This window comes from Cricetulus griseus, chromosome 6 (assembly GCF_003668045.3).
Source record: "Cricetulus griseus strain 17A/GY chromosome 6, alternate assembly CriGri-PICRH-1.0, whole genome shotgun sequence".
NCBI lineage: Eukaryota > Metazoa > Chordata > Mammalia > Rodentia > Cricetidae > Cricetulus > Cricetulus griseus.
The window spans coordinates 124,348,090-124,371,351 of record NC_048599.1 but is presented as its reverse complement, the minus strand read 5'-3'; the positions used below and the strand labels follow the sequence as shown (position 1 = coordinate 124,371,351).

The window sequence follows — 23,262 nt, the reverse complement described above, 5'->3', positions numbered from 1 at the left end:
CCCCTGCTTCTTCAGGGCAGCAGTCTTTATTTTTCACTCTTGGGAGGGAGGGGCCCAGTGAATCTGATCAGTTTCAGGAACTTCCTCAATCTACTTTGAGTTGTTTTCTTCCTTCTTTAAGGAGCTTCCTAGGAAGGGGGAATGTTTCAGTCTGAGGATGCCTGGATGTTGTTCTGTGTGCTAGTTTTCAGAGGTTTTAAATCTGATTTCATGTATGTTCAGATAATCATAGAATTTGAGAATTGAAAACAGAAATATTGAATTTGAGTCCTATCTTGTCATCTTCTGGGTAACAATACTACTATTGGCAAGTATGGTAACCCATCATGGAATAATAATTCTCTACATTTAGCTTTCTAATTGACTTGGTAAATTGACAGGGTGACAACATTTTAGTTTTCATTTTACTTTAATCTCTAAACTCTGCAAAATTCATATATGATATTTCTATTTACTTACAGGGAAACTGAGTCTCATGGCAATTGAGTAAGAGGTAATGGAGGTGACAGTCAGAATTTCTGCTCAGGCCTGGTACCTCCAAAGGCCAATTTTTTCCCATTATACCAGGCAGCATCTTCACTTGACTTTACCCTTTTGGGACTGTGAACTACGTTACCAGCCATTAAATATCGTTTTTCATGTTGCAATTAAAACGCTATTTAATGCACATAATTTTTCAGTTTCCTCTGGGAATACAAAATTATGCACATATATATCTTTATATATGTTCAGTTCCTTCTGCTCCTAGTGGTAATAGTAACGATTTATAGTGCAAGTGACACACTGTAACTTTGCTATATATGCAAGATACAGAATTTTTTTCCTTAGGACTGCTTTTATAAGCTTGTCAGCTTCCAGAATGTTCTTTGAGTAATCTGTCCTAGGTCTTGTGACTATGCAAAAGTCAGCACAATCTTCTTTTGCCATAGCATGCAGTTTATTGTGATTTTTAAATGTCCTCCCATTTCAGAATGATGTCTGCAGACTTGTTGTTTTCTTGTACAGTTTATTTTTAGATGGAGAATTGAGAATAAAATTGAGCTAGTTGGGGCTTCATAAACAATGGCCAGTGATATAAAACCCCAGGAGAGTGAAGAAAACAGGACAATGTGTAGTAACAGTTGAGTTCACCCCATGGGCAACTGTGGGTGCTGTAAACTGTGAGATTATTGGTGCACTAGTTACATTTTTTTGTCAACTTGACACATGTCAGGGTCATCTAGGAAAAGGGAGCCTCAACTGACAAAAAAAAAGCCTCCACCAGATTGGCCTGTAGCCTGTGGGGTATTTTCTGTATTAAAAATTGATATGGGCACACCTTTAATCCCAGCACTCAGGAGGCAGAGGCAGGCAGATCTCTGTGAGTTTGAGGCCATCCTGGTCTCCAGAGTGAGTGTCAGGATAGGCTCCAAAGCTACACAGAGAAACCCTGACTTGAAAAACCAAAAAAATTGATATGGGAAGCCCCAGTTCACTATGCGTGGTGCCATCCCTGGGTAGGTGGTCTTGGGTGGTATTAGAAAAAAAGAAGGCTGAGCAAACCATGAGGAACAAACCAGTAAGCAGCCTTCCTCTGCTTCCTTTCCTGCCTCTGGGTTCCTGTCTCGCTTGAGTTCCTGCCTTGGCTTCCCTCAATGACGGATTGTCATCTGGAAGTGGAAAAGCCCTTTCCTCCCCAAGCTGTTTATGTTCATGGTGCTTAGCATAGCCACAGAAAAGTAAACTAGGGCAATTGGCAATTCAGTCTTTTAAACAGAGTTGTAGGTATGGTTTCACAGTTTGGCTTAAGCAATCGAGTCATTCATAAAATACTTGTATATATTCACACACACACACACACACACACACACACACATACACACACACACACACACCATGCTTTTGGGTATCCATATATACATATACAAATATGTGTTCAAGTGAATTTATTACCTATGATTTCTCCTTTAATACATTGTGTCATATTAGAATATGTTCAGAAAAATTAAAATAAGAAACACACATGTATGGACACATTACTTTATGCTCATTTTTATGAGATCTGCGACAAAGCAAACAGTGCTATACCTTACACAGGGAATGGCCAAGAATGTTCACTCTCCCTCCTGGCAGCACACACTGCTCCACTCAACAAATGGAGAATAATGGATCCTTAGCCTGCTGTCAGGCATTTCAGCTTGGGATTCTATTAGGAGAGCTTTGATTGGTTATTAAAGGAAATGAGTTCAGTAAAATAAGCACGGGTGTGGACCATAAAAGCTGTGCATTCTCTGCCCACCCTGTGTTTCTGTTTGGTTTGTATCCACGCAGTTCTGCAGAAGGTGCTCAGTTACAGCATGCTGTGACCTGTGTACCTGCAGCTCCTGTAAGACTTATTTCTGTACCATTAGGTCTTTCTCTCAAGTTTAAAGACATGCTTCTTCAGGCTGTAGAGATGGCTTGGTTAAGAGCACTGACTACTCTTCCAGAGGTCCTGAGTTCAATTCCCAACAATGGTAGCTTAACAACCATCTGCAGTAGGATCCTATACCCTGTTCTGGAGTAAGGATGTATATGCAGATAGAACACTCTAATACACAAAATAAATAAAATCTTTTTAAAAAGACATGCCTCTTCCATGAAGAAGGAAAGAAAAACTCTTGTATTTGCCTACCTGAGAGCAGAAGAATGGCAGCAGGATTACCTTCCAGTATTATGCCTTAGGCCTTTTTAAAAAAATATATAGAAAAGGTCTCACTATGTAGCCCTGGCTGGTCTGGAATCTAAAGATACTTTCCTGTTTCTGCCTCCAAGTGGAGATTAAAAACAACTACCACACCTGGATTGGCTTTTTTCTGTTTTTAAAACAAATCATATCTTAGGTGTGATCCTACAACAGTCAGTGCTCTCCTATGGTAATGCACAAGGCACATTGACTTAAACATTGGGAAAAAGATGCCTTTTCTGACAGAGTGATGATGAGTTCCCAGCTCCTAAGAAGTACAGAGCAAACACAGCACAGAGAGAATGCTGTTCACAGAAGGAAATCACTATTTCTGGGCTCTTTTCTATCCTGTCATCCAGTGTAGGCTTTTATTCTGTATGTAAAAAGCATTAATATGTAAATGATTTGGCATAAGCCTCTTAAGAATCATTTTTGGAAGTGAACTGCTAAAAACCATCTATTCCACCTATGTGAAGGAAAATCTCAAGTTTAGTCAACATATTTTTATTAGATTCTGTTACAGATCAGATCAAAAATGTTCTTCAATGGCCTGTGTCTTGATCCCCAGGCCACTGCTGTTGGGATCAGTGGAACATGTAAGTGCACACCTTTAGTCCCAGCACTCCTGGAGGCAGAGACAGGTGGATACTCATGAGTCTGAGGCCAGCTGGGTCTCCATAGAGAATTACAGGCCGGCCAGAGTTGCTGTCTGAAAACAACACAAAGAAAGACAAAGAAAAGGTATGCAGGACATATTGGAAGATCTTTAGGCCCTGGGGGGTACTCTCAAGGGAGATAGTGGGGCCCCATCCCCTTGTTCTTTCTCTCTTCTTTCTGGCCATGAGGTGAGCAGGTGAGGTCTACTGTGCATCCTAACCATACTTTGCTGTCTTGCCACAAGCCGCAGACAGCAAGTCAACAGGATGAAGCTTCCATTCAAGTCAGAGTGAACTTGTTTCTCTCCAAGTTGGTTATTGTGGATACTTGTGGTGACAACTCTGACTAATGGAACATCCTACCATTTATCTGTAAGTGAAACCTGACAAGTCAATCTGGATCTGTTAAAGGAAACCTCGTTGTTATTATTATCCAGATGAGCTTTTAAATCTTATCCGTGTGTCTTGTTTTTTACCAGTATGAAAGCCTTCTGAAAGGGCATAAAATCATGTCTTTGACAAAACTGCAGTTGAAAAGCTACAACCTTGAAAGCATATTGTAGCACTTCCTTAAAACTTAGGCAGAGTCTGAGTCTCGTTCTTACTGGCCCTGTATTACCTCACAGTTAGATTTAAGTTGATTTGCATAATGAAATTATTTTAACATTAGCACTGTTTTAGGTATTATCATTATCTGGTCACACATGCAGCAGTTATATAATGAATTACATCTTTTGTATCACAAAATGCTCACCTTTATGTTTGGAAATGAGGTGTCACTTATGAGGTTATCCTTTGTTTGATGAGAATTTTACCATTCTGTTTGTATTTTTGTTATTGTTGGTTAGTTTTTTAAGACAGGGTTTCTCTGTGTATCCCTGGCTGTCCTGGAACTCACTCTGTAGACCACGTTGGTCTCAAACTCAGAGAGATCTGCTTGTCTCCCGAGTGCTGGGATTAAAGGTGCTGGACACCATCACTGCCCAGCTGTTTGTATTTTTTTAAGTGGTATAATGAGAATCTAGGATATTATGGGAATACCATATTACAGTTGTGAGTCTATGCATAACTGGACTCTCCCTCCATCTAGTAACAATACCGTATGTTATTAGAAGTGGAAGGACTGTTGATGCACAGCTTTTCACCTTCCCACTTGGTTACAATTGGAAGAATTTCTGAATCCTCTTAAGAAATTAGCTCACACACTCCAACATCATCTCACTTCTTCCGGCTAATATGGAATAAGTTTGCACAATTATATCTTTGGATCTGATCTTTAGTCTGGTATGATGTGTACAGCAAGGGGAGGTAGGGAGTAGGGGGTGAATTTGGTGCTTAAGATTCTTGAGGTTAAATAAAAGGTATTTTAAATGTTAATAGTCACTATGAAGTCATACCACAACCTAAGTTACCAGCACAATTTGGAGCCCCACTATCCTTATCGCCAGTGAGGACTATACTTCATTGCTCTGTGGTTGTCTGATTAGTAACTATAGAGCTGGAGTTTAATCTGTGGTCTTTTGAAGCTAAGGTCATTGTTTTTTTTTTCCCTCAAGGAATATTGTCAGCCATATCCTCCATGGCTCATGCTGCCTTAGGTACCAGTAGTTTATGGGAACTCAAGGAGCCTCTCCTTCTTGTTTACTGCTTTAATATATATGCACAGTAGGATCTTGCTGTAAGGGTGTGACTTCAAATTATGACCCCCTCAAGATGTGGAGAAGCTGAAGCCCTCTACAAATACTGTCCCAAAGAGGGAAAACCATCCCCAAAGGTAGAAATTGAAGCCCTGGGAACTGGCTCCCAAGCCCAGGAGGGGCTAGCCACATAGCCTTCAGCTCCTCTGCTAGGAGGCAGGTAGACTGGACAACCCCCCCTCCCCCGGCACACTTCCAAAACTCAACAGGACCCTGAGCATCTCTCTTCACCACCTGGGTTTCCCAACCAGAAGCAACTTGTTCCCCACTCTAGCTGTGGATAGTGACATTTTCTTCTGGCACATTCTCCCTTTCAAGAAGAGTTTCACCTATTCCATTCTTTCCCAGTAAGATTTTAGCACTCACTTTGAGTTTCCACTTTTTTTAAAAAGCGAAGCCAGGCTTATTAAGATTGTCATTAGTGTACCTGCCTGCAGAGTAAGTGGTGCTTGCAGGGAGGTGCGAATGTGAGTGTTGAAGGGCATGTTGGACTGCTTCTTTCATGAAGGGTTGCTTCCCTTCAATTATCTCTCTTCATTTATTTCATTAGCAGCTGAAGGCTGCTTTTGTGCTTGCTGACTCATATTTAGGAACTATGTAAGAAATGCAGTATTCTCTGCCCGACTTTAGGAGTCCACCATTTAGCAGCTTTGGACACCCTGCCGGTTCTTTACTCTACATAACTTTGTTTTAATCATCCTGAATGGAGCTCTGTTTGGGTCATAGATAACGATGTTGATTCTCTTCTGAAATGTATTTAGTGAGTATGTGGTGTGTGCTGGGCATACATCTGGTGAATATTTTTTTTAAAAAGTGTAGATCTCTTTACTGCCTCAAAAGATGCCGGCAATATGCTGCTTCTCGAGGTCCCCTTCAGCTCTGTGGAAGTATCGCCTGCATGATTAGGAGGGCTGGGGCCTGGGAAGTTGTTCTGCTTCTGAACCACATGTCCTCCTGTGAATCAAGTCTGTACATTGAGAAGCACTTCATAGAGTCCCTGACTTTATTTATTCTGGGCAGGTATGGGCCAGTCTCAGAAAGGGGTTTCCTTAACTTAAAATCTGGCTACCTGCCATTCTCTGGAAGGCCTGAGAGTTGCTTCCTGTATCTATCCAAATATGCCTGGAAGAAGTCTCTGTCCTGGCAAAGAAGCTGTTTGCAATTTGGAGCAGAGAAGGGACTCAAAGCACAGGGGAGGCCAGCACCACACACATGCTGTTTTTGTCCAAGCCTGTCTCTGGGAAACATGGACCAAAGCAGTAAGCTCTCTTGGAGAAAGACCTTTTGAGCTTCCAATGAGTGTGAGGGTTGTATACATCCATGGTATACAGTGGAACTTTTGTCTTAGTGTCAGAATAAACACATCCTCACAGGAAGCCAAATCATTGACGGCTGTATTGTTAAGCAGTAAACAGCAATATTTGACCATTATGTGAATCTCAGAAGTTTCTAGGCTCCTCCACCCAGGGAGATATATCTACACAGTTTACCAATTACCTTAGGAACCTCACAGCTTACATCTCATCCTACATGATGAAGAAACAGCAGTCTGTGTGATGGCCATGGAGAAAATAGCCTGGTTTGTTCAAGCACATATTGTAGATCCTACCCTTTGCATGGAACAGAAGACAAACTCTCCTGTGATCTTGCCTATGACAGAGACTCAGGGGAGTTCATGCTCAGCAAATTCTCCAAAGATGTACTTTAGTTCAGGGACTCTATGAAGTGCTTCTCAATGTACAGCAACTCCAGGACACTCTACTTAACCATTTCCCTTTTCATTACCCTGATGCTGTTTTCTTGTAAGAAATAAAACACTCAAGGTAACACAAACCCATATACGGAAGAAGATAGAGCCCAGCGTTGCTCAGGAGACAGTGTATAGTAGCACATTATAAAGCCTGCTCAGAAACTAGAAGCACTTTTATTTGGTTCATTCCTCACTTGACAGGCAAACCTTTTCAGTTTTGGAAAATGTTGTATGAATAAGGCTTTGCCAGTTTACTTTGAAGTGTAACTGAAAATACATTTTGGCTGTGTAGATGAAGCACCATGGGACTCAAACATTCTTTGTTTTGGATTTTGCTAATAGTCCAATGTGAAAATTTTTGAGGGGCTACCATGTCAGTGGCAGTATGACTGTGAGCCTCAGTTTCCCCAGTTGCACAATGGCAATGACTCTGTCTCTGCAGTGCTGTTTTAGAGCATGGGGAATCCAAAAAGCAAGCCTTACACTTAGATTTGTTTGTGTGTCAGGGGAGAGGGATATGTTCACGTGTACAGGTATGCTTGTGCTTATGAAGGTCAGAAGTCAAGGTTACTTTCTATCTTATTTACTTATAATAGTGTCATTTATTGCACCTGACATCACTGATTGGGTAGGATGACTGACCAGTTAGCTCCAAGGATCCCCGTGTCTCCACTTATCCGTACTGAAATTATAGACACACACTGCTCTTCCTGGCTCTTTATGGATGCTGGAGATTACACTCATCAAGCACTTCACTGACCAAGTCATCTCACCATATCCATTCAGTAGTTTGAACCCTTTGGAGAACCCTTTGGGAGATCTGAATTCCATCCTCCTCTGCCTTCACAATCATTTACACCCTTTTTTAATTCCAGGAGCAATGAACAAAACTAGGGATTTGGGACAAATGTCTCTACAGACACAAAACATTTATGTTTTTTTTTCAAGTTCTCGATTTTTCTGGATCCAAATCTTTACGGTAAGTGCTTATGTTTGTAGTTTTATCCACTACCCGACTGTCTATCCCTGCAAACCAGTACACTGTGTGCTACAGGCACACGTAATACTATCCTTTTCTGTCTGTGTGTCCAGATGTGTGTGGGGTGTGTGCATGGATGCTCATTCCTGTGTGTGCATGAAGAAGCTAGAGGAGGAAATTAGGTGTCCTGCTCTTATCACTCTTCACTTCATTCCTTGTTCAGTGAGAGATCAGGAGCCAGACGGACAAGCCCCATCAATCCTCCTGTCTCCCCTTACACAGCACTGGGGTTATAGGCATGCATGGTTATACCCGGTACATCTGTGTTGTACCTGTCTTTTTATATGGACCTGAACCTAGACCCTCATGTTTGTGCAGAAAGTGCTCTTATCCATTGAGCCATCTGCCCAGACCTGTTTTCTTCAATTCCCTCCATAGGAGGGATTGCTTTTTTGTTTAGCTCTTGTTTCTTTTCTTCATTTAATTCATCTGCTCATATGCCACTTACTCAGAGATGTGTGTACAGACTGTCACATTGATACAGCTATCCCCTTCCTACCAAGTTATTGCCTTATTGCTTCACCTTTATGGCATTTATAACTGTCTCAAATTATGCACCCCCTTTGTGTTGCCTTTTCACTCTAAAATGCAGTTTTCGTGAGAAGAAAAGGCATTGGTGGGAAGTCAATGATAACAATGTATGAGCTGCAGTGGGTGTAAATAATGTCATGTTGAATGAATGAATGAGCTTTGGTTTCAAAGGAAAGTTACTTTAGGAAAACCAGGGATTTTGATCTGTAATATGCTTACAAGAATTAGTCAAAACCCAGGTATATAACTAAATAATTCAAGCATTGTATGTGCTTTAGCCAATTTTAGTTCTGTAGCTCTACAAGGCAACATTACTACTCCCATTTCACAGGCACAAAAACTGCGCTATAGAGAGGTTAATTAGCTTGAACCAAGCATTGCCGGAGTTGGGTCTAAAAACAGGTATTTCAGCCAATGATCTTTACCACCCAATGAAAGCATTAAATGAACATAGCTTCAACTGTGGCTCGATGCTCAGCTTCAGCCTTATAGGCAGGAGGTCATGGAAGCCTTACTTTAAAACTGCTATTGTTATGATTGTTTTACAGAGAGGGAAGCTGGAATTGGGAAGCTTCAGCAACTTATCTAAGGTCCCATAGCAGCTTAGTGATGAAGGGGATCAGAGTGTAGACAATGTGAATCCAAAATCCATGTTCTTAGGAGTCTTGCCCATATTATACAAACAATGTGGTTTGCTGTTAGAGCACTGTCATTCTGAGGTTTGGGGGCAGTGAGAACTCATCTCCCCCTTATAAAGAGTCTCTCTTGGGATATTGGGTTCTATCCTTTGGCTACAGATTGGTTGTAACTTTGGGTTGGACCAATTTAGATGTGTGAATAGGAAAAGCAGCATTGTTTTTTCATATAACCACTTGACTTGATAATGTCTGCGTCTTCAGATAGACCATAGGAATGAAATGTAGAAGCATAAGTACTAAAATTTCAATCTTGGTTACTAAAATGAACTAGAAAAATAGATTTAATATTTCTGGGTCTATGTGGTGATGTAAATAAAACAAAATCTATAAAGTTTAACCCCATTGTATTCTTAGAAATTCCACACCAGTGTGCTTTCTTTCACTGACTACACCCTCAGTGACTTGGTCTTGCCTTCACAAAGGTCCTCTTTAGGAAGGGAAGACTTTATATGATAGTCAGTTCAGTACCCATGCTTATGTGTTACTTGTGTGCAAAAATCACAAGAGAAGAAGAAAAATCATGGAATCCACACACTATTGCCATGGCTTCAAAAGCAGCTAATGTAAAGAACCATGTGTGTATATGCAGATATGAAAGCACTTTTCTATGAAAATTTCCCTAAGCCACAGAGACCGGTTGATTCAGCAAGAAGAAAATGAGTCTGGCCTATTCTATTGAACTCCAGCATTTCCACAGAACTCTTATTATGTGTATTTTATTCGAAGCTATGTGATCCTATCTGAACCTGTATTTGATGCTCACAATTATCCAAATGTGTGGGTAGTGTGGGTATTATTAAGCCATTTTACAGATGGGGAAATTGAGGTTAATAGAGTTTAAAGAGCTCACCCAACATCAAGAAGCTAATAAACAGCAGAGCCAGCACCTGAACCTTTGGACCCAAGTTGCATGTTTTCTTCTGCAGCCACCACTCATCTTTCCCTGGCCAGACAACCCATCAGTGATGAGACTGCACATTTAATTACTCACACAGGCTGGCTTCCCAGGGTAGAACCTGTGGGTTCTATGGGGGCCCAAAATGCCATGTCCTTTACTCAGTATTGTGTGCTTATCTGTAATTCCACCGAGTTGCAGTCCCATCTGCTCAAAGTTAGGAACATAGTCAATAATGTTTGTGGACAGGGGACATTATTGATTGTTTCCTCTGGAGCATCCTGGTGGTTTGTCCTTGCACCAAGTGTGATAGGTACCAGTGGAGCTGGCATCTCATGTGATGCTTCCTTCTCTTCTCTGCCCCTGTGAGCTCTGTGATCAGCACAGATTTGAGTCCAGACTTATTGAGCATTACTCAGTATTTGCTTTACTTTTATGGCTCCTCCCAGGATTTGACGGAGTTGCAAAATGGATCAAGTGCCTCTGTTTACTCAGGGAAAGGATTTCAGAAATAAGTGGTTTAGTGACTCCAGGTAAGTAAACCAAGAACCAGGCTTGATTGAAAAAAAAAATTGCATGATTCAGCACAGCATCAGCTAGCTAGCCCCAGACACAGAAGGAACCTGTTGAAGCCAGGCTAGTCCCAGATGTTTGTATTCCTGGACAGGGAGGTTCACTGGGTGTCCTGCTGAAATCCATCAGGCCAGTAGAAGGCAGTGATTATTTAATTTTCATCCAAATAGTACTTGTGGTACTGACCCTTTTCTGCAGGCTGAACAGCTGAGCTTTCTAAGCAGAAGCAGAATACAACTCCCACTGATGTATAAGAAATAAGTGACCCAGTCTGTGTTTTCATGACAGACATACGAGTTGGACTTGCCCAATCCGGGAGATCAGAATGCTGCTCCTCTGCCACATTCTAGCTGTCACCATCCTTCAGATCTTGATCTTCTCAGAAAACTGGGCGTTTGCCAAGAACATTAACTTCTACAATGTGAGGCCCCCCCTTGACCGTAAGTAGGGGCTGTGGTTCTCATTCTGTGTCCACTTAACTTTCCACTTCCGTCTACCATACCTTTCCTGAATGGTTGGGTTTACCTAGACAGGTCTAGCCACTGCCAGGATGAGGGTGTTGTCATGGAAGGCTTCTCTTTTCTTTACAATGGGTTGGCTTCCTGCTACAGTCTTACAAGGCTTCTATTTTAAGAACACAAGAGCCAAACAAGGCTCTTGTGAGCACTGTCCCTAATCATGGCTTAGCAGAGGTTCAATGATCTTTGTTGATTTCTTCATCAGAGAAGATTACCAGCTATGGAAAGTTTCTGCATAAACAATATACCCATTCATTCAAATGACCATTAACACTATTTGGAAATTCATCAGAAAGTTTGAAATTGGGAAGAGAGTGGGACCTGGGTCCTCATTACTGTTATGCATAATTAATGGTGCATAAAATGTTTTGCCACTAAAAGTAGTGAAATGGTAATTCAAATGGTGGGGTATGGGATATGTTTTTCTTTTCCTTTCTCCTCTTCTCTTTTAAGATGCCTTCCAGGTGCTGATGATACACAGCCAGGGTGAGGGCTATCTTCATCCTAGCCCTACACAAGATGTATGTCATTCTTGTTCTTCACTTTGCATTTCTACATTATTCAGGATGTTCCATCTAATTTGTCTCTGTCTATCTCATTCAGATATGTGTATGCATAAGTAGATGTAGATGTATATAATCTGTAATACTGCTATCATCCTTGCATTCCTTCTTATTTCAGAAGATAAATTGGAATAGAACCATACCATGGATCTTTCAAAGTAGCTTGTGGAGTCATTTTCATTTCTCTATAATGGAAGATTATAGTACTTACTAGAAGGGAATAAATGAAATGAGCACAAGCCAGTGGGTAGATCATGCTTTTGGAACACAGGCATTCCCAAGAGGATGTCTTGTATGTATTGTTTCATCTAATAAAGTGGCTAATTTTGTGCTATTTTTGAAGTTTGAAAATTCCATCTTTTTGTGACCTTATTTCCTTTTTCTTTATAGCCACACCATTTCCAAACAGCTTCAAGTGTTTTACTTGTGAAAATGCAGGGGATAATTATAATTGCAATCGATGGGCAGAAGACAAGTGGTGTCCACAGGGTGAGTATGTGAGCTTGGGAAACTCTTCTGGATTCTTTTGTGCCCTTACTTTATTCAGGTCCTTCCCTTAGCTGGAAGAGATGGCTTACATAATAGATTAATGTGCCAGCAGCCCAGTGGCATTCTGTAGGAGTCCTGGATTTCTTGTGAAAAACTATCCAGACAACAGAATATCCTGAGAGGACCTGGAAGTGACTGACACAGCCTCAACATGCAGTTGTATGCATCATGAGGAAAGATTTCTTAAAATGTATTTATTAAGAAGACAGAATCCACAGTGTTGACTAAAGCATTCAAACAATTCCAGAAATGCTTGATGCTTGATGATACTTTAGAAAAGTCATACTCATTGGCTTAAAGCAAAGAAAGGTTTCTGTACTCTAATCTCAAGATTCATTGATGCTCGGGAAGCTCATTCACTCCCTTAACAAACATCTGATTATCCTTGCTAGGTTACTGAAACATCTCCAATGCCCATTCTGGTGCCTGGCTCCTAATATTCACTCAGTAAATACTTGCTGACAGATGAATGGATGCCTTTGACTAGGTAGCCATGGGAAATCTCTAAACAAAGACTTGAATGGCCAAGACAAGGAAACTTGGTGGAGATCTGTAGGAATAGTGTTCCTGGAAGGAAAAAATCTCAATTGTAAAGACTTCCAGAGTCAACAGTTGGTGTGGCCTCTTCAGTAACAGATTGGCCACTGTGGCACAGTGGGAGATGGAGAAACAATCTGAGAGAGACCCACATTCAAAGACCTGCAGATGTTTCTTTCTCTGATAGAGTGTAGAAGTGAGGACACATGATACTGATTGTTATGTACAACCTTGTGGTGGCTGCTATATGGAGAATGCATAGCTAGAGACAAAAGTCAAGGAATACACCAAGTGTGGGAACTCATCACTTTTGCTTGCAAGGTGGGGACTGGAGCTCTTAGAGGTAGAAATAGAGTCATGAGGAAACTGAATGTTTTCATACAAGGGTGGGAAGTAAAGCAGACAGAATATGCTCATAGGAGTTCTGAATTGAGAGAGCTATAATGAGACTGGGATGTTCTGATGTTAGATTTTCAGATGCAATGGTTCAAGAAAGATAGATAGCAGAACAGATTTCCAGAATTAGAAATTGCTGGTTTGGGTCTATTACCATGAATCTTTCTATGCTACATCATTTATAATAGTAGAATGACCTGATTTTATCCAGACACAAGAAATCTGTGGAACTCCCCCTCTAAAAAAAGCAAAAAACAAAACCAAAAAACTCCTACTTGCTAGATTACCAAGAATCACTGCTAAGTTATGTGTGCATGCCTGTGACTTCTTTCTGAGTCAGGGTTTCATTTCTATTGTGAAGAGACACCATGACCATGGCAACTCTTACAAAGTAAAACATTTAATTGTAGCATAATTTCCTTATGCTCCACATTTGAGTGTAGCTTGAGCAAAGGAAATCTCAAAGCTCACCCACACAGTGACACACTTCCTCCAACAAGGCCACACCTCCTAATAGTGTCACTCCCTTTGAGGGCTATTCTCTTTCAAACCACCACATTCAACTCCCCGTCTCTCAAAAGCTTGAAGCCACATTATAATGCAAAAAATGCATTCAATCCAACTTCAGAAGTCCCCGTAGTCTATAACAGTCTCACAGTTATTTAAGTCTAAAGTTCAAAGTCTCTTCTGAGATCCACGTAGCCTCTTAACTGTAATCCCCTGTAAAGTCAAAATCAAACAGCAGATCACATACTTCCAAGATATAATGGCACAGGATATACATCACCATTCCAATACACAGGGAAGGGAGCATAGTGCTAGACCAAAGCAAGTCTGAAAACCAGCTGGGCAAACTCCAAACTCTGCATCTCCACGTCTGATGTCAAATGCTCTTCAGACCTTCAACTCCTTTCAGTTTTGTTGACTGTAACACACTTCTTTCTCTTGGTCTGTTTCTACTCCCTGTTATCAACTTTTCCTTGGCAGGTATCACATGACTCTGGCATTTCCAACATCTTGGGGTCCCCAAGGCAACCCAGGCTTCCACCTTAACAGCTTCATGTAATGGCCTCTCTAAGTCTCCATTGTAGCGATACACCTGGCACATGCCTGGCCTCAGAGTCTTCATTAGTCACGGAGGAATGTTCCATAACTCCTTTCTTCTGTCCTTGGCTCTAAAGCCAGAACCATGTGGCCAAAGCTGCCAAATTCTGCTGCTTGCTGGGCCTGGAACATGGCCCCCTTGTTCAGTTACATCTTCGCCAGCTTTCTGTTTTCAATGGTTTTCTTCATTGCCTAAGCTTGGCTATTCTGAAACTGAATCTGTATACTAGTCTGGCCTTAAACTCAGAGATCTGCCTGCCTCTGCCTCTGCCTCTCTGCCTCTCTGCCTCTCTGCCTCTCTGCCTCTCTGCCTCTCTGCCTCTCTGCCTCTCTGCCTCTCTGCCTCTCTGCCTCTCTGCCTCTCTGCCTCTCTGCCTCTCTGCCTCTCTGCCTCTCTGCCTCTCTGCCTCTCTGCCTCTCTGCCTCTCTGCCTCTCTGCCTCTCTGCCTCTCTCTCTGCCTCTCTGCCTCTCTGCCTCTCTGCCTCTCTGCCTCTCTGCCTCTCTGCCTCTCTGCCTCTCTGCCTCTCTGCCTCTCTGCCTCTCTGCCTCTCTGCCTCTCTGCCTCTCTGCCTCTCTGCCTCTCTGCCTCTCTGCCTCTCTGCCTCTCTGCCTCTCTGCCTCTCTGCCTCTCTGCCTCTCTGCCCTCTGCCTCTGCCTCTGCCTCTCTCTGCCTCTCTGCCTCTCTGCCTCTCTGCCTCTGCCTCTGCCTCTGGAGTCTTTTTTCTTGAGGTTCTTTTATATTTATTTTATATTTATATTTATTTAGAGCACTGCTCTTAAATTATTATATGCTTGTATGTGATTGTGTGTATTTTTTCATGTTTCCACAAAAACTTTTCTTAGTTGTTTTAAATGATTTTTTTTCTATGTAGATTTTTTCTGACATGGGGTTTCTTTGTGTAACAGCCCTAGCTGTCCTGGAACTCGCTCTGTAGACCAGGCTGGCCTTGAATTTACAGAGCTCCACCTGCCTCTGCCTCCCAAGTGCTGGGAGTAAAGGCAGGCAGTGGTGACTGCCTGGCATATTTAGAATTTTGCACATGCATACAATTCATTTTAATCAGTGCACTCACTTTTTACTCCCCTCCAGTTTCTCCCTTATCTCCTTCCCCTACAAATTCAACACTATTCTTTCCCAATTTTGTGGGCTCTTTTTTAAACCCAATGAGTTCACATAGTGGGGATGGGTAATAGATGATTATGAGTATCCTCTCAGGGGCCGCATCCTAAAGAAAACTGACTTGACCTACCGAGCAGCCATGAATTGCCAATAGCTTCTCATCTAGGAATAGGATTGCATTAACCCCATTCCCTGCCTGTGCTGAGATCCTGTTTGGCTTGATTGTGTGCAGGTCTTCTGTATGCAGTCACAGCCTCTGTGAGTTCATGTGTGCAATGGTCCTGTCATGTCTGGTAAATATTGTTTCACTGCAGACACCCATTCATCCTAGCTCTTAAAATCTTTGTTACCTTACTTTCCTTGATGATTCCTGAGCCTTGAGAGTAGGGACTATGAAACAGCTGTCCCATATAGCACTGAGCATTCTACATTCTTATCCTATGCACACTGATCTGTTGTGGGTCTCTGTATTAATTACTCTGTCCTGTAGGGGAAAAAAGATTCTTTGATGAGGGCTGAGAGAAGCATTAATCTATGGTATAAAGGTATAAAGGTAAAAACTTAAGAGGGTGATTTATTACTTGTCCACTTAGCAGAACAATAGCAGAAGGTTCTCTCTTAGGACTTAGGACTTAGCTAGCCATGGGGTTTAGGCCCAGTTAACATTACTGAGCACAAAGTTCCATCTTATGGAGTGGACTTCAAATCCACTTTGGAGAAGATAGATTGGAGCAATTATTTTAGTTTAAGGTTGGTTGATAACTATCTCTCCTAATTTATTTCAGATGGTCAATATCATTCTTTAACAATTGCTTTAAATTTTCCCTGAACACCAAATAGAAGAGTTAGAATAGTTTTAAAGTATGCCAGTTTGTAGGCCTTCCAGTTATGGAGCATGCTATTCTTTGAATTGACACTCAAAGTCTGTGCTCACTATGTCATGCACAATGCTTCAATTCTTTGTTTATCAGCCAAAACCTTTTATCTGCTTTGGGTTTTAGAATATCATCTCTTTTGTTCATTTAAATATCTTTTAAGGATTGGTTTACTTTATATGTATGAGGATTTTGCTTGTATATCTGTCTGGTGTCCAAGGAGAACAGAAGAAGGCATGGGAGCCCCTGCAGCTGGAGTTATAGATGCTTGTTAGTTTACATATGGCTACTAGAAACTGAACCCAGCTCCCTGTGAAGAGCAAGAAGGGCTGAGCCATCTTTCCAACCCTAATAACATCTCTTTTTAAGCACAGATAAACAAAACAGGAAACCTTAGCTTCCCATCCCTTATCAGTGCTTGCAATAGCAATGGCAGCCTGGTTGGCTCTGCCAAGCCCACCTGACAAGCCAACTCTCACCATCGTGGAATGACCTCATATTCAAGCACAGCATGAGAACTCATTTTTGACCATCTGCTATTCAAGTCTCAAAGACATTAGCCATCTGGAATTATAACTGAGGTGTCATTTCTTACTTTTCCCTTTGCTGTTGTTTAGGGAAGTGATAGTCAACCATTCATCCAGGAAAGGCAGGCCTGGAACTATTGTTCTTTGTCATCTCAGATTTCCTTTATCTCCATAAAGCTCCACTTGTGGCCCCTCAGTGCTGTTAAAGGAGGGTCTCTCTATAGCAGAACATGACAACATGGTATTTTGTGTTGAGTGATTAGAGGATATTTTCCTGTGTGTGATGTATACAATGCTTGGATAAACATAAGCAACCACTGGCTTCCAATCTTTCTGAGTTTGCAATATATACTTAAATGCCTTTTCCAAAACATTTAATGGCTCCCTCTCCTTCAGATTCCAAAAGCCAGCTACTTTTGTTGAGTTTAATGTTGAGTATCCTGGGTGGCAGCCAAATGTACTGATTAAGATCCCAAACCCTTGAAGCCTGCCTTGCTTAATCCTACCTTACACCTCTGTAACCTTCCTATCAGGGTGGTAGTAGATAAGGTAGAGGTGCATGCCTTTAGCACTCCACTCCGGATACCAAGGCAGGAGGATCTCTGTGTGAGTTCTAGGTTAGCCTGGTCTACACTGGGAGGTCCAGACTAGCCAGGACTACATAATGAGATATTGTCTAAAACAAAAACAAAAAAGGGTGTTAAAATGGTCTGTGGCCTTCTAAAGCTCATGGTAAGGATTAAATGAATGAACACAGTTAGAATGTAACTGACTACCGATCTACAATATGAATATATTTGCCATTGTAAATATTATTAAAGTTATCAAAATGCCACTGTATGTGTTAGCATTTTATTTAAAAAAGTACAATGATCTCAAAAGATCTAACAGGTCTTATTTGTGACAGTCCTAAGAACTCTGTATTCTCACTCTTGGTCCATTTTCCCCTAGTCAGTTTTTATTGGGATCCATGGTGAATAAATTAAGAAGCATTTCCATGGTCTTTGGTAGCAACAGAGGAAACACAAAACCAAAACAGAATATCCCATGATAACACATTAACCACTTTCTTGGAAGAATGCTGTCATAAAATGGGTGTTTAAAGCAATGAGGAATGAGCTAACTATACAGAGCAGGCATGAGTGGGAAGCAAGAAGTGAAGGGGAGAGGGAAAGTAGAGTGTACTGATGACAAAGCGTTTTAGAATACAAATAAGCAGGATGAGGGAGGAGGTGACTTGACATGTAGCTAGAGACCCATTAGCCACTTAGCCTGTAAGGAACAAATATTAAGTGAGGCTCTACATTTTCAGACACATTGTTTTTGTGCTCACAGTTTTTGCCTTAATTTAGAGTTCTAGAACATGAGCCTCAGAGGAAGAAAGGGCAGACTAGGGACATAAAAACTTGCATATTTGGTGAGCAAGCACAAGGACTGATGAAAACTCTGCACATTTTTCTCAGTTTCAGCTAATGCCAAAGGAGCTGGATACCTATTTATATTCATTTTCAAAAACACATGTGTACTTAGGAACTGATGTCTTTGCAGAAATACCACCTACAAACTCTAGCATTCATTGCTATTAAATTTATCCCCTAGAATCCTAAAGATTTTCCTAAATTTTAGTCATTTTTGGCATGATGGTCTAGGGGTCTCCTTTGCAGTAGGGAAAATAAAATTACTTTTTTGTTGTTGTTAAATTTTCGTAGACACACAGTATTGTTTGACAGTTCATCACTTCACCAGCCATGGAAGAAGTACATCCATCACTAAAAAATGTGCCTCTAAAAATGAATGCCATTTTGTTGGCTGCCGTCACAGCCGAGACTCGGAACACACGGTAAAGATGTGTGTGTGTGTGTGTGTGTGTGTGTGTGTGTGTGTGTGTGTGTGTGTACTTTCCCATGTTTCATGGTGGTGGTGGTGGTAAATTATGCATCATGGGAGGACCAAGAAGGATTTGTTTGTGCTCTGACAAAAAGATGCTATTACAGTGCCAACAAGGAGAGCAGACATTTGAAGATATTCTGTCTTCAAAATGAAATGTTACTAAGAATGAATGATAATTTCCAGGATCTAGAGCCAGACTCTAGGCTTCAGAACTTGCATGAAGAATCTGAAATCTGCTCTAGAAGGTCAAGAACAACTCATCCTTGAAAGAATAAGGTGCACTGGAGTCTTGATCTTTTCCTGGCTAAACTTCACCAGCACCCCCTTCCCAGGGTAACTAGATGGTAGAAAGGAGAAAACAGGGATGACTTTTGCCATTGAAACTTTGTCTCACCCTCCATCTCTGCTCAGAGGAGAAAAAGCCTAAGAGAATAAGATGAATTCTAAACACATATTGCATCAATTGATCCTTTAATGTCCTCATTCTACCATTTCAAACAAGAATGTGCTCTTACATGCAGAGTTCCTAAAATTTTGGAGGAAAAAAATGACTTGAAAATACACATTCCATGAGATTTGACAATGTGGTGTAGTATGTTAAGTCAGTGACCCCAACATCAGTGGCTGTTGACTCTGATCACACAAGGGCCATATGCTCAGTAAGGACAAGGTATGCTGGTGAGCCTGGAAGGGAGCATCTTAGCCTGATTGGTATGGAACTTCACATAGAGGTCTAGGGCATTAAGAAAGTACTCCAGGTTGGGCACCTTGGCTCACACCTGTAATCACAGTATTCTGGAGGCCGAGGCAGAAGGCTTGTGAGTGTGAAGGCAGCCTGGGCTACACAGCCAGATTAAAAAAGGAAAATCAAAACTTGCCCCTGGGAGGATCTGATGGGCAGCTGGCTGTACAGCCAATGATGGCTGTGCTGGGAGTTGATGCTTTTCTGCTGCCTGTTTGGCCTGGAAGTCTGTATGAGTGGCTCATTCGTGAGGTCATGGCTTGGGACCCAGCATTGCCCTTTCGATCAGAACCTGAAATTTGTTTTCAAACTGTCACTGCAATAATAATGGAACTTAGGTGAAGTCACAAACAAGAGAGAGCCACTATTATTAGCTAACAAGTAATACTAAGAAAGAAAACCAATGACAAATCCAGAAGGTTCCCAACTTTTACTTTGGTTTCACAGTTTTCTGATAAACCTGTCAAGATTTGGCAACTTGTGCAGGCTAATTCAGCATCCCTTCTTCACCTCACTTATGCTTGGGTTTGACACAGAAACTTCAAGAGTTAGGGTGAAGTCTCTCAGGATGGTCTTTGCTCAAGCCCATTGCAGGGGAAGATACCCACAGGCCCAACCAATGCACAGGCTGGACTGTCAGCTCCGACATCTGTCTTTCTTTTTTGTTGTTCCTTTCTCCTTCCTGCTCTTCACTCTTATCCCTTTCCTTCCTTGTACAGGAGTGCAGGTCTTGCTGTGAAGGAATGATCTGCAATGTAGAGTTGCCTACCAACCACACAAACGCAGTCTTCGCTGTAATGCACGCACAGAGGACATCTGGCAGTAGTGTCCCCACGCTCTATCTCCCAGTGCTGGCTTGGCTCTTCGTGCTTCTCTTGCTATGATGTTACTCTTTCTAAGAGGGACAGAGACAAGCACTGTAAAGCAAAAGGCACAAACAGTGGACCGGTGAATTATAAAGAGGATACACTGGACCCCAAAGTAGAAGGCAGAGGTTTGCTTTGCTGAAATGCTCCTGTATTAGGTCACAGCACTGAGCATGAGGACTTGGTAGGAACCAAGAGGACTACCTGACTGCCAGTGTCCTGGTCCAGGGGCACTGCATTCTGTCACTTCTGTAAGAAGATCTCCAGTATTGTTGATGGTTACAGTAGCTTGGTAAATCCCAGCCTGACCAGGCCTTTATATGGAAGTACTTTTTGACCTCATGGACTCCCCCAGAGGCTGCTGGATCAGACTCTCTGGCTTCTGTGATTAGCTCAGAGCATCTCTGTGAAATTTAATCATTTCTATCCATGAGAAAGCAGTTTCTCCACTGTGCTAACTTCCCATTATTGTAACAAGTACCTGAGATGATCCATTTATAAAGATAAATGGTTTGGGCTCGCAATTTTGGAGGCTGCAGTACATACTAGTTTGGGGCTTGTGTTAGACAATGAATATCCACTCACTTATAACATAGACTTAGAAGGTGAGAGTAAGGGCTGGAGAGATGGCTTAGAAGTGAAGGACAATAACTGGTCTCCTTAGAGGACCCAGACTTGATTCCCAGCACTCTCATGGCAGCTTGTAACTAATAACTCCAGTTCCAGGGGATCCAATGCCCTCTTCTGGCCTCTGTGAGTACTGCATACATGTGGTACATAGAAATATATGTAGGTAAAACACTCATATGCATAAAAATAAATAAAATTTTCTTCCTAGAAAGGGGAAGGAAGGAAGGAAAGAGAGAGAGAGAAACGTGGGCAGGAGAGAAAGTGAGCATGCATGTAGGTTTCTACAGTACCCTTCAAAGTCATGTTCCCAATGTTCTAAATCTTCCCACTAGTACCCCTTCCTAAAGGCTCAACCACCTCCTTAATGGCACTAACTTAATGTTTCTGAGGACCAGAACTTTAACCTTGTAACGGTCAAGATCCAAACAATAGTACCTACTAACCACCTAGTCAATGAAAAAGGCAGCTGGAGTAGGGAAATTTCCAGTTAAAATTCTATGAACCTGTTTGCCAATTATGAGGTGGTTGGGGATGGGGTATAAAACTTTGAGTTAGATAGGGTCATGCATGCTGTGTGTCTCTTGACAACCTGGAAGCCTCTGATGAAGCACATTTGCCAATGTCACTAAAGTTGTGCTTTCAGGTACCATGGGTGATATATGCTATCTGAAAGAATAAAGTTTTATGGAAAAGTGACTTAGTTTTTGCTTGTTTGTTTTTCCTTGTTGGGGGGGGCGGTGAGGGGGGGAACTCCTTGGGGAGGCTATATACAAAGAGTACATTGAGAAGGTCGGGACCTTCCCTGACCAAGGAGGATAGATGTCACTGTATCGTGTCCATCTTCAGCGGCAACCACCAAGACTCACAGGAAATCTCAAGCTTTCTTTTCCCCAGCCAAGTCACCCACTCTTCTCTGAATGTCAAGTCCAGCGGAACAACTCCAGTATGGAATGAAATGTTTGGTCTCATTTTCCCCTTTATCACTTTTATAGCACAGTTTCAGAATGTTAAGTGAACATCACTTTGATGTTTCCAAGATCCCGATTTCTTTCCCTCCCGCTTCTGCTCTTACATGTGTTAAAAAGAAACTTTCCCCCTCTAACTCAGCATGGGCCACTAGAATGAGATACTTTGCTAGAACTTAGTAGTGACACTGTCCTTGATTGGGCTCATATGTGACATAGGTTGTTTGTTAACTGTGGCTTATAGGTACAATCCATTCCAGCACCTAGTTTTTGTTAATAAAATTTTATTTGAACACAGTTACCCCCATTTGTTTCTGCATGCCAGTATCTGCTTTCAGTACCAGGCAGCTTGGTGCAGAAGAGAGAGTTCGATCTCTGGCAAGGCTCCTACAAAAGAGAAGCTTTCTGACCACTAACCTATAGGAAGCTAAGACCAATTCAAGACAAAGCTGTTTCTGCAGGGTTCATGGTGTGAATGCTGAACTCAGCCTGGGAAGTGATCTGGTGGCTATGTCTTTGACTTCTGTGTCACTGACTTTGTCTTCTCTGTTTTGATTTGTTGTTCCATTGAGTCCAATCTGATGCTGGCTAAGGGCTCCTGTCAGACACGGGTTGTGCTTGTCTCTTCACCTTGACACTTTGGGAGTATCTTATCTTAAGTGAGACTTTTCAGTTCTCCATAAAATCAAGGAGTGGACAGGTACCTCATCTCCCAAGCTGTCCCAACCTCAGACCTGGGAAGCTTCAGTTTTGAAGTCTAATATGGATTCACCCTTTTTTCACTCAGTTCCTTGAACTTTTTGTGCCTTCATAGCTTCTGCTTGTTTGGTGTTAATTATATATGGCTTCCTTTGGGACATTTAAACAGCATCTTTAGTATCTTTTTGTTTCCCATAGTTTCTCCCTCTGCCCCAGAATTTCTTTTGACTATACAATTGATGTATTGTCTAGTAAAATTGTAATCACTAGTATACTGTAATTTTTTCTGATTTTGTTTCTGGTGCCTAGATAATGAAAATCTTGTGTGTGTGTGTGTGTGTGTGTGTGTGTGTGTGTGTGTGTGTATGCGCACGTGTGCACGCGCGCACATTTGACAGCACATATGTGGAGGTCGGAGGGCAGTTTTCAGGACTTGGTTCTTTCCTTCCACCTTTGTTCCAGAGATGGAACTTACTTCATCAAGTGTAGCCAATGAGCTGCCCCACCAACCCAGCCTTCTATGTCTGTGAAGCTGATGCTGTGGTCTATTCCAATGAGCATTGGAAACTAAAATTCAAAAAGTAAATCCAGTCATTTGTATCTATCAGATGGATTTTTTCCCCATTTCATAAAGATATGGGATGGCTAGGTATCCAAGACTTCTGATTAATTTGTCTTTAGTGAGTAAGGAAATTAGGTAATATTTTGGTTTCAAAGTGTTCAGTGACAATTGGAGT

General features: G+C 41.7%; 1 protein-coding gene across 1 annotated transcript; it reads left to right on the top strand.

The window, feature by feature from the left end:
- Window positions 1-10,835: 10,835 nt before the first annotated feature.
- Lypd6b (LY6/PLAUR domain containing 6B) lies at window positions 10,836-20,249 on the top strand. The gene is made up of 4 exons (XM_035446124.1): window positions 10,836-10,983; window positions 12,015-12,113; window positions 18,443-18,573; window positions 20,085-20,249. Exons 1-4 carry the CDS (start codon window positions 10,869-10,871, stop codon window positions 20,247-20,249), a joined length of 510 nt encoding a protein of 169 aa, XP_035302015.1. The 5' UTR covers window positions 10,836-10,868.
- Window positions 20,250-23,262: the final 3,013 nt, after the last annotated feature.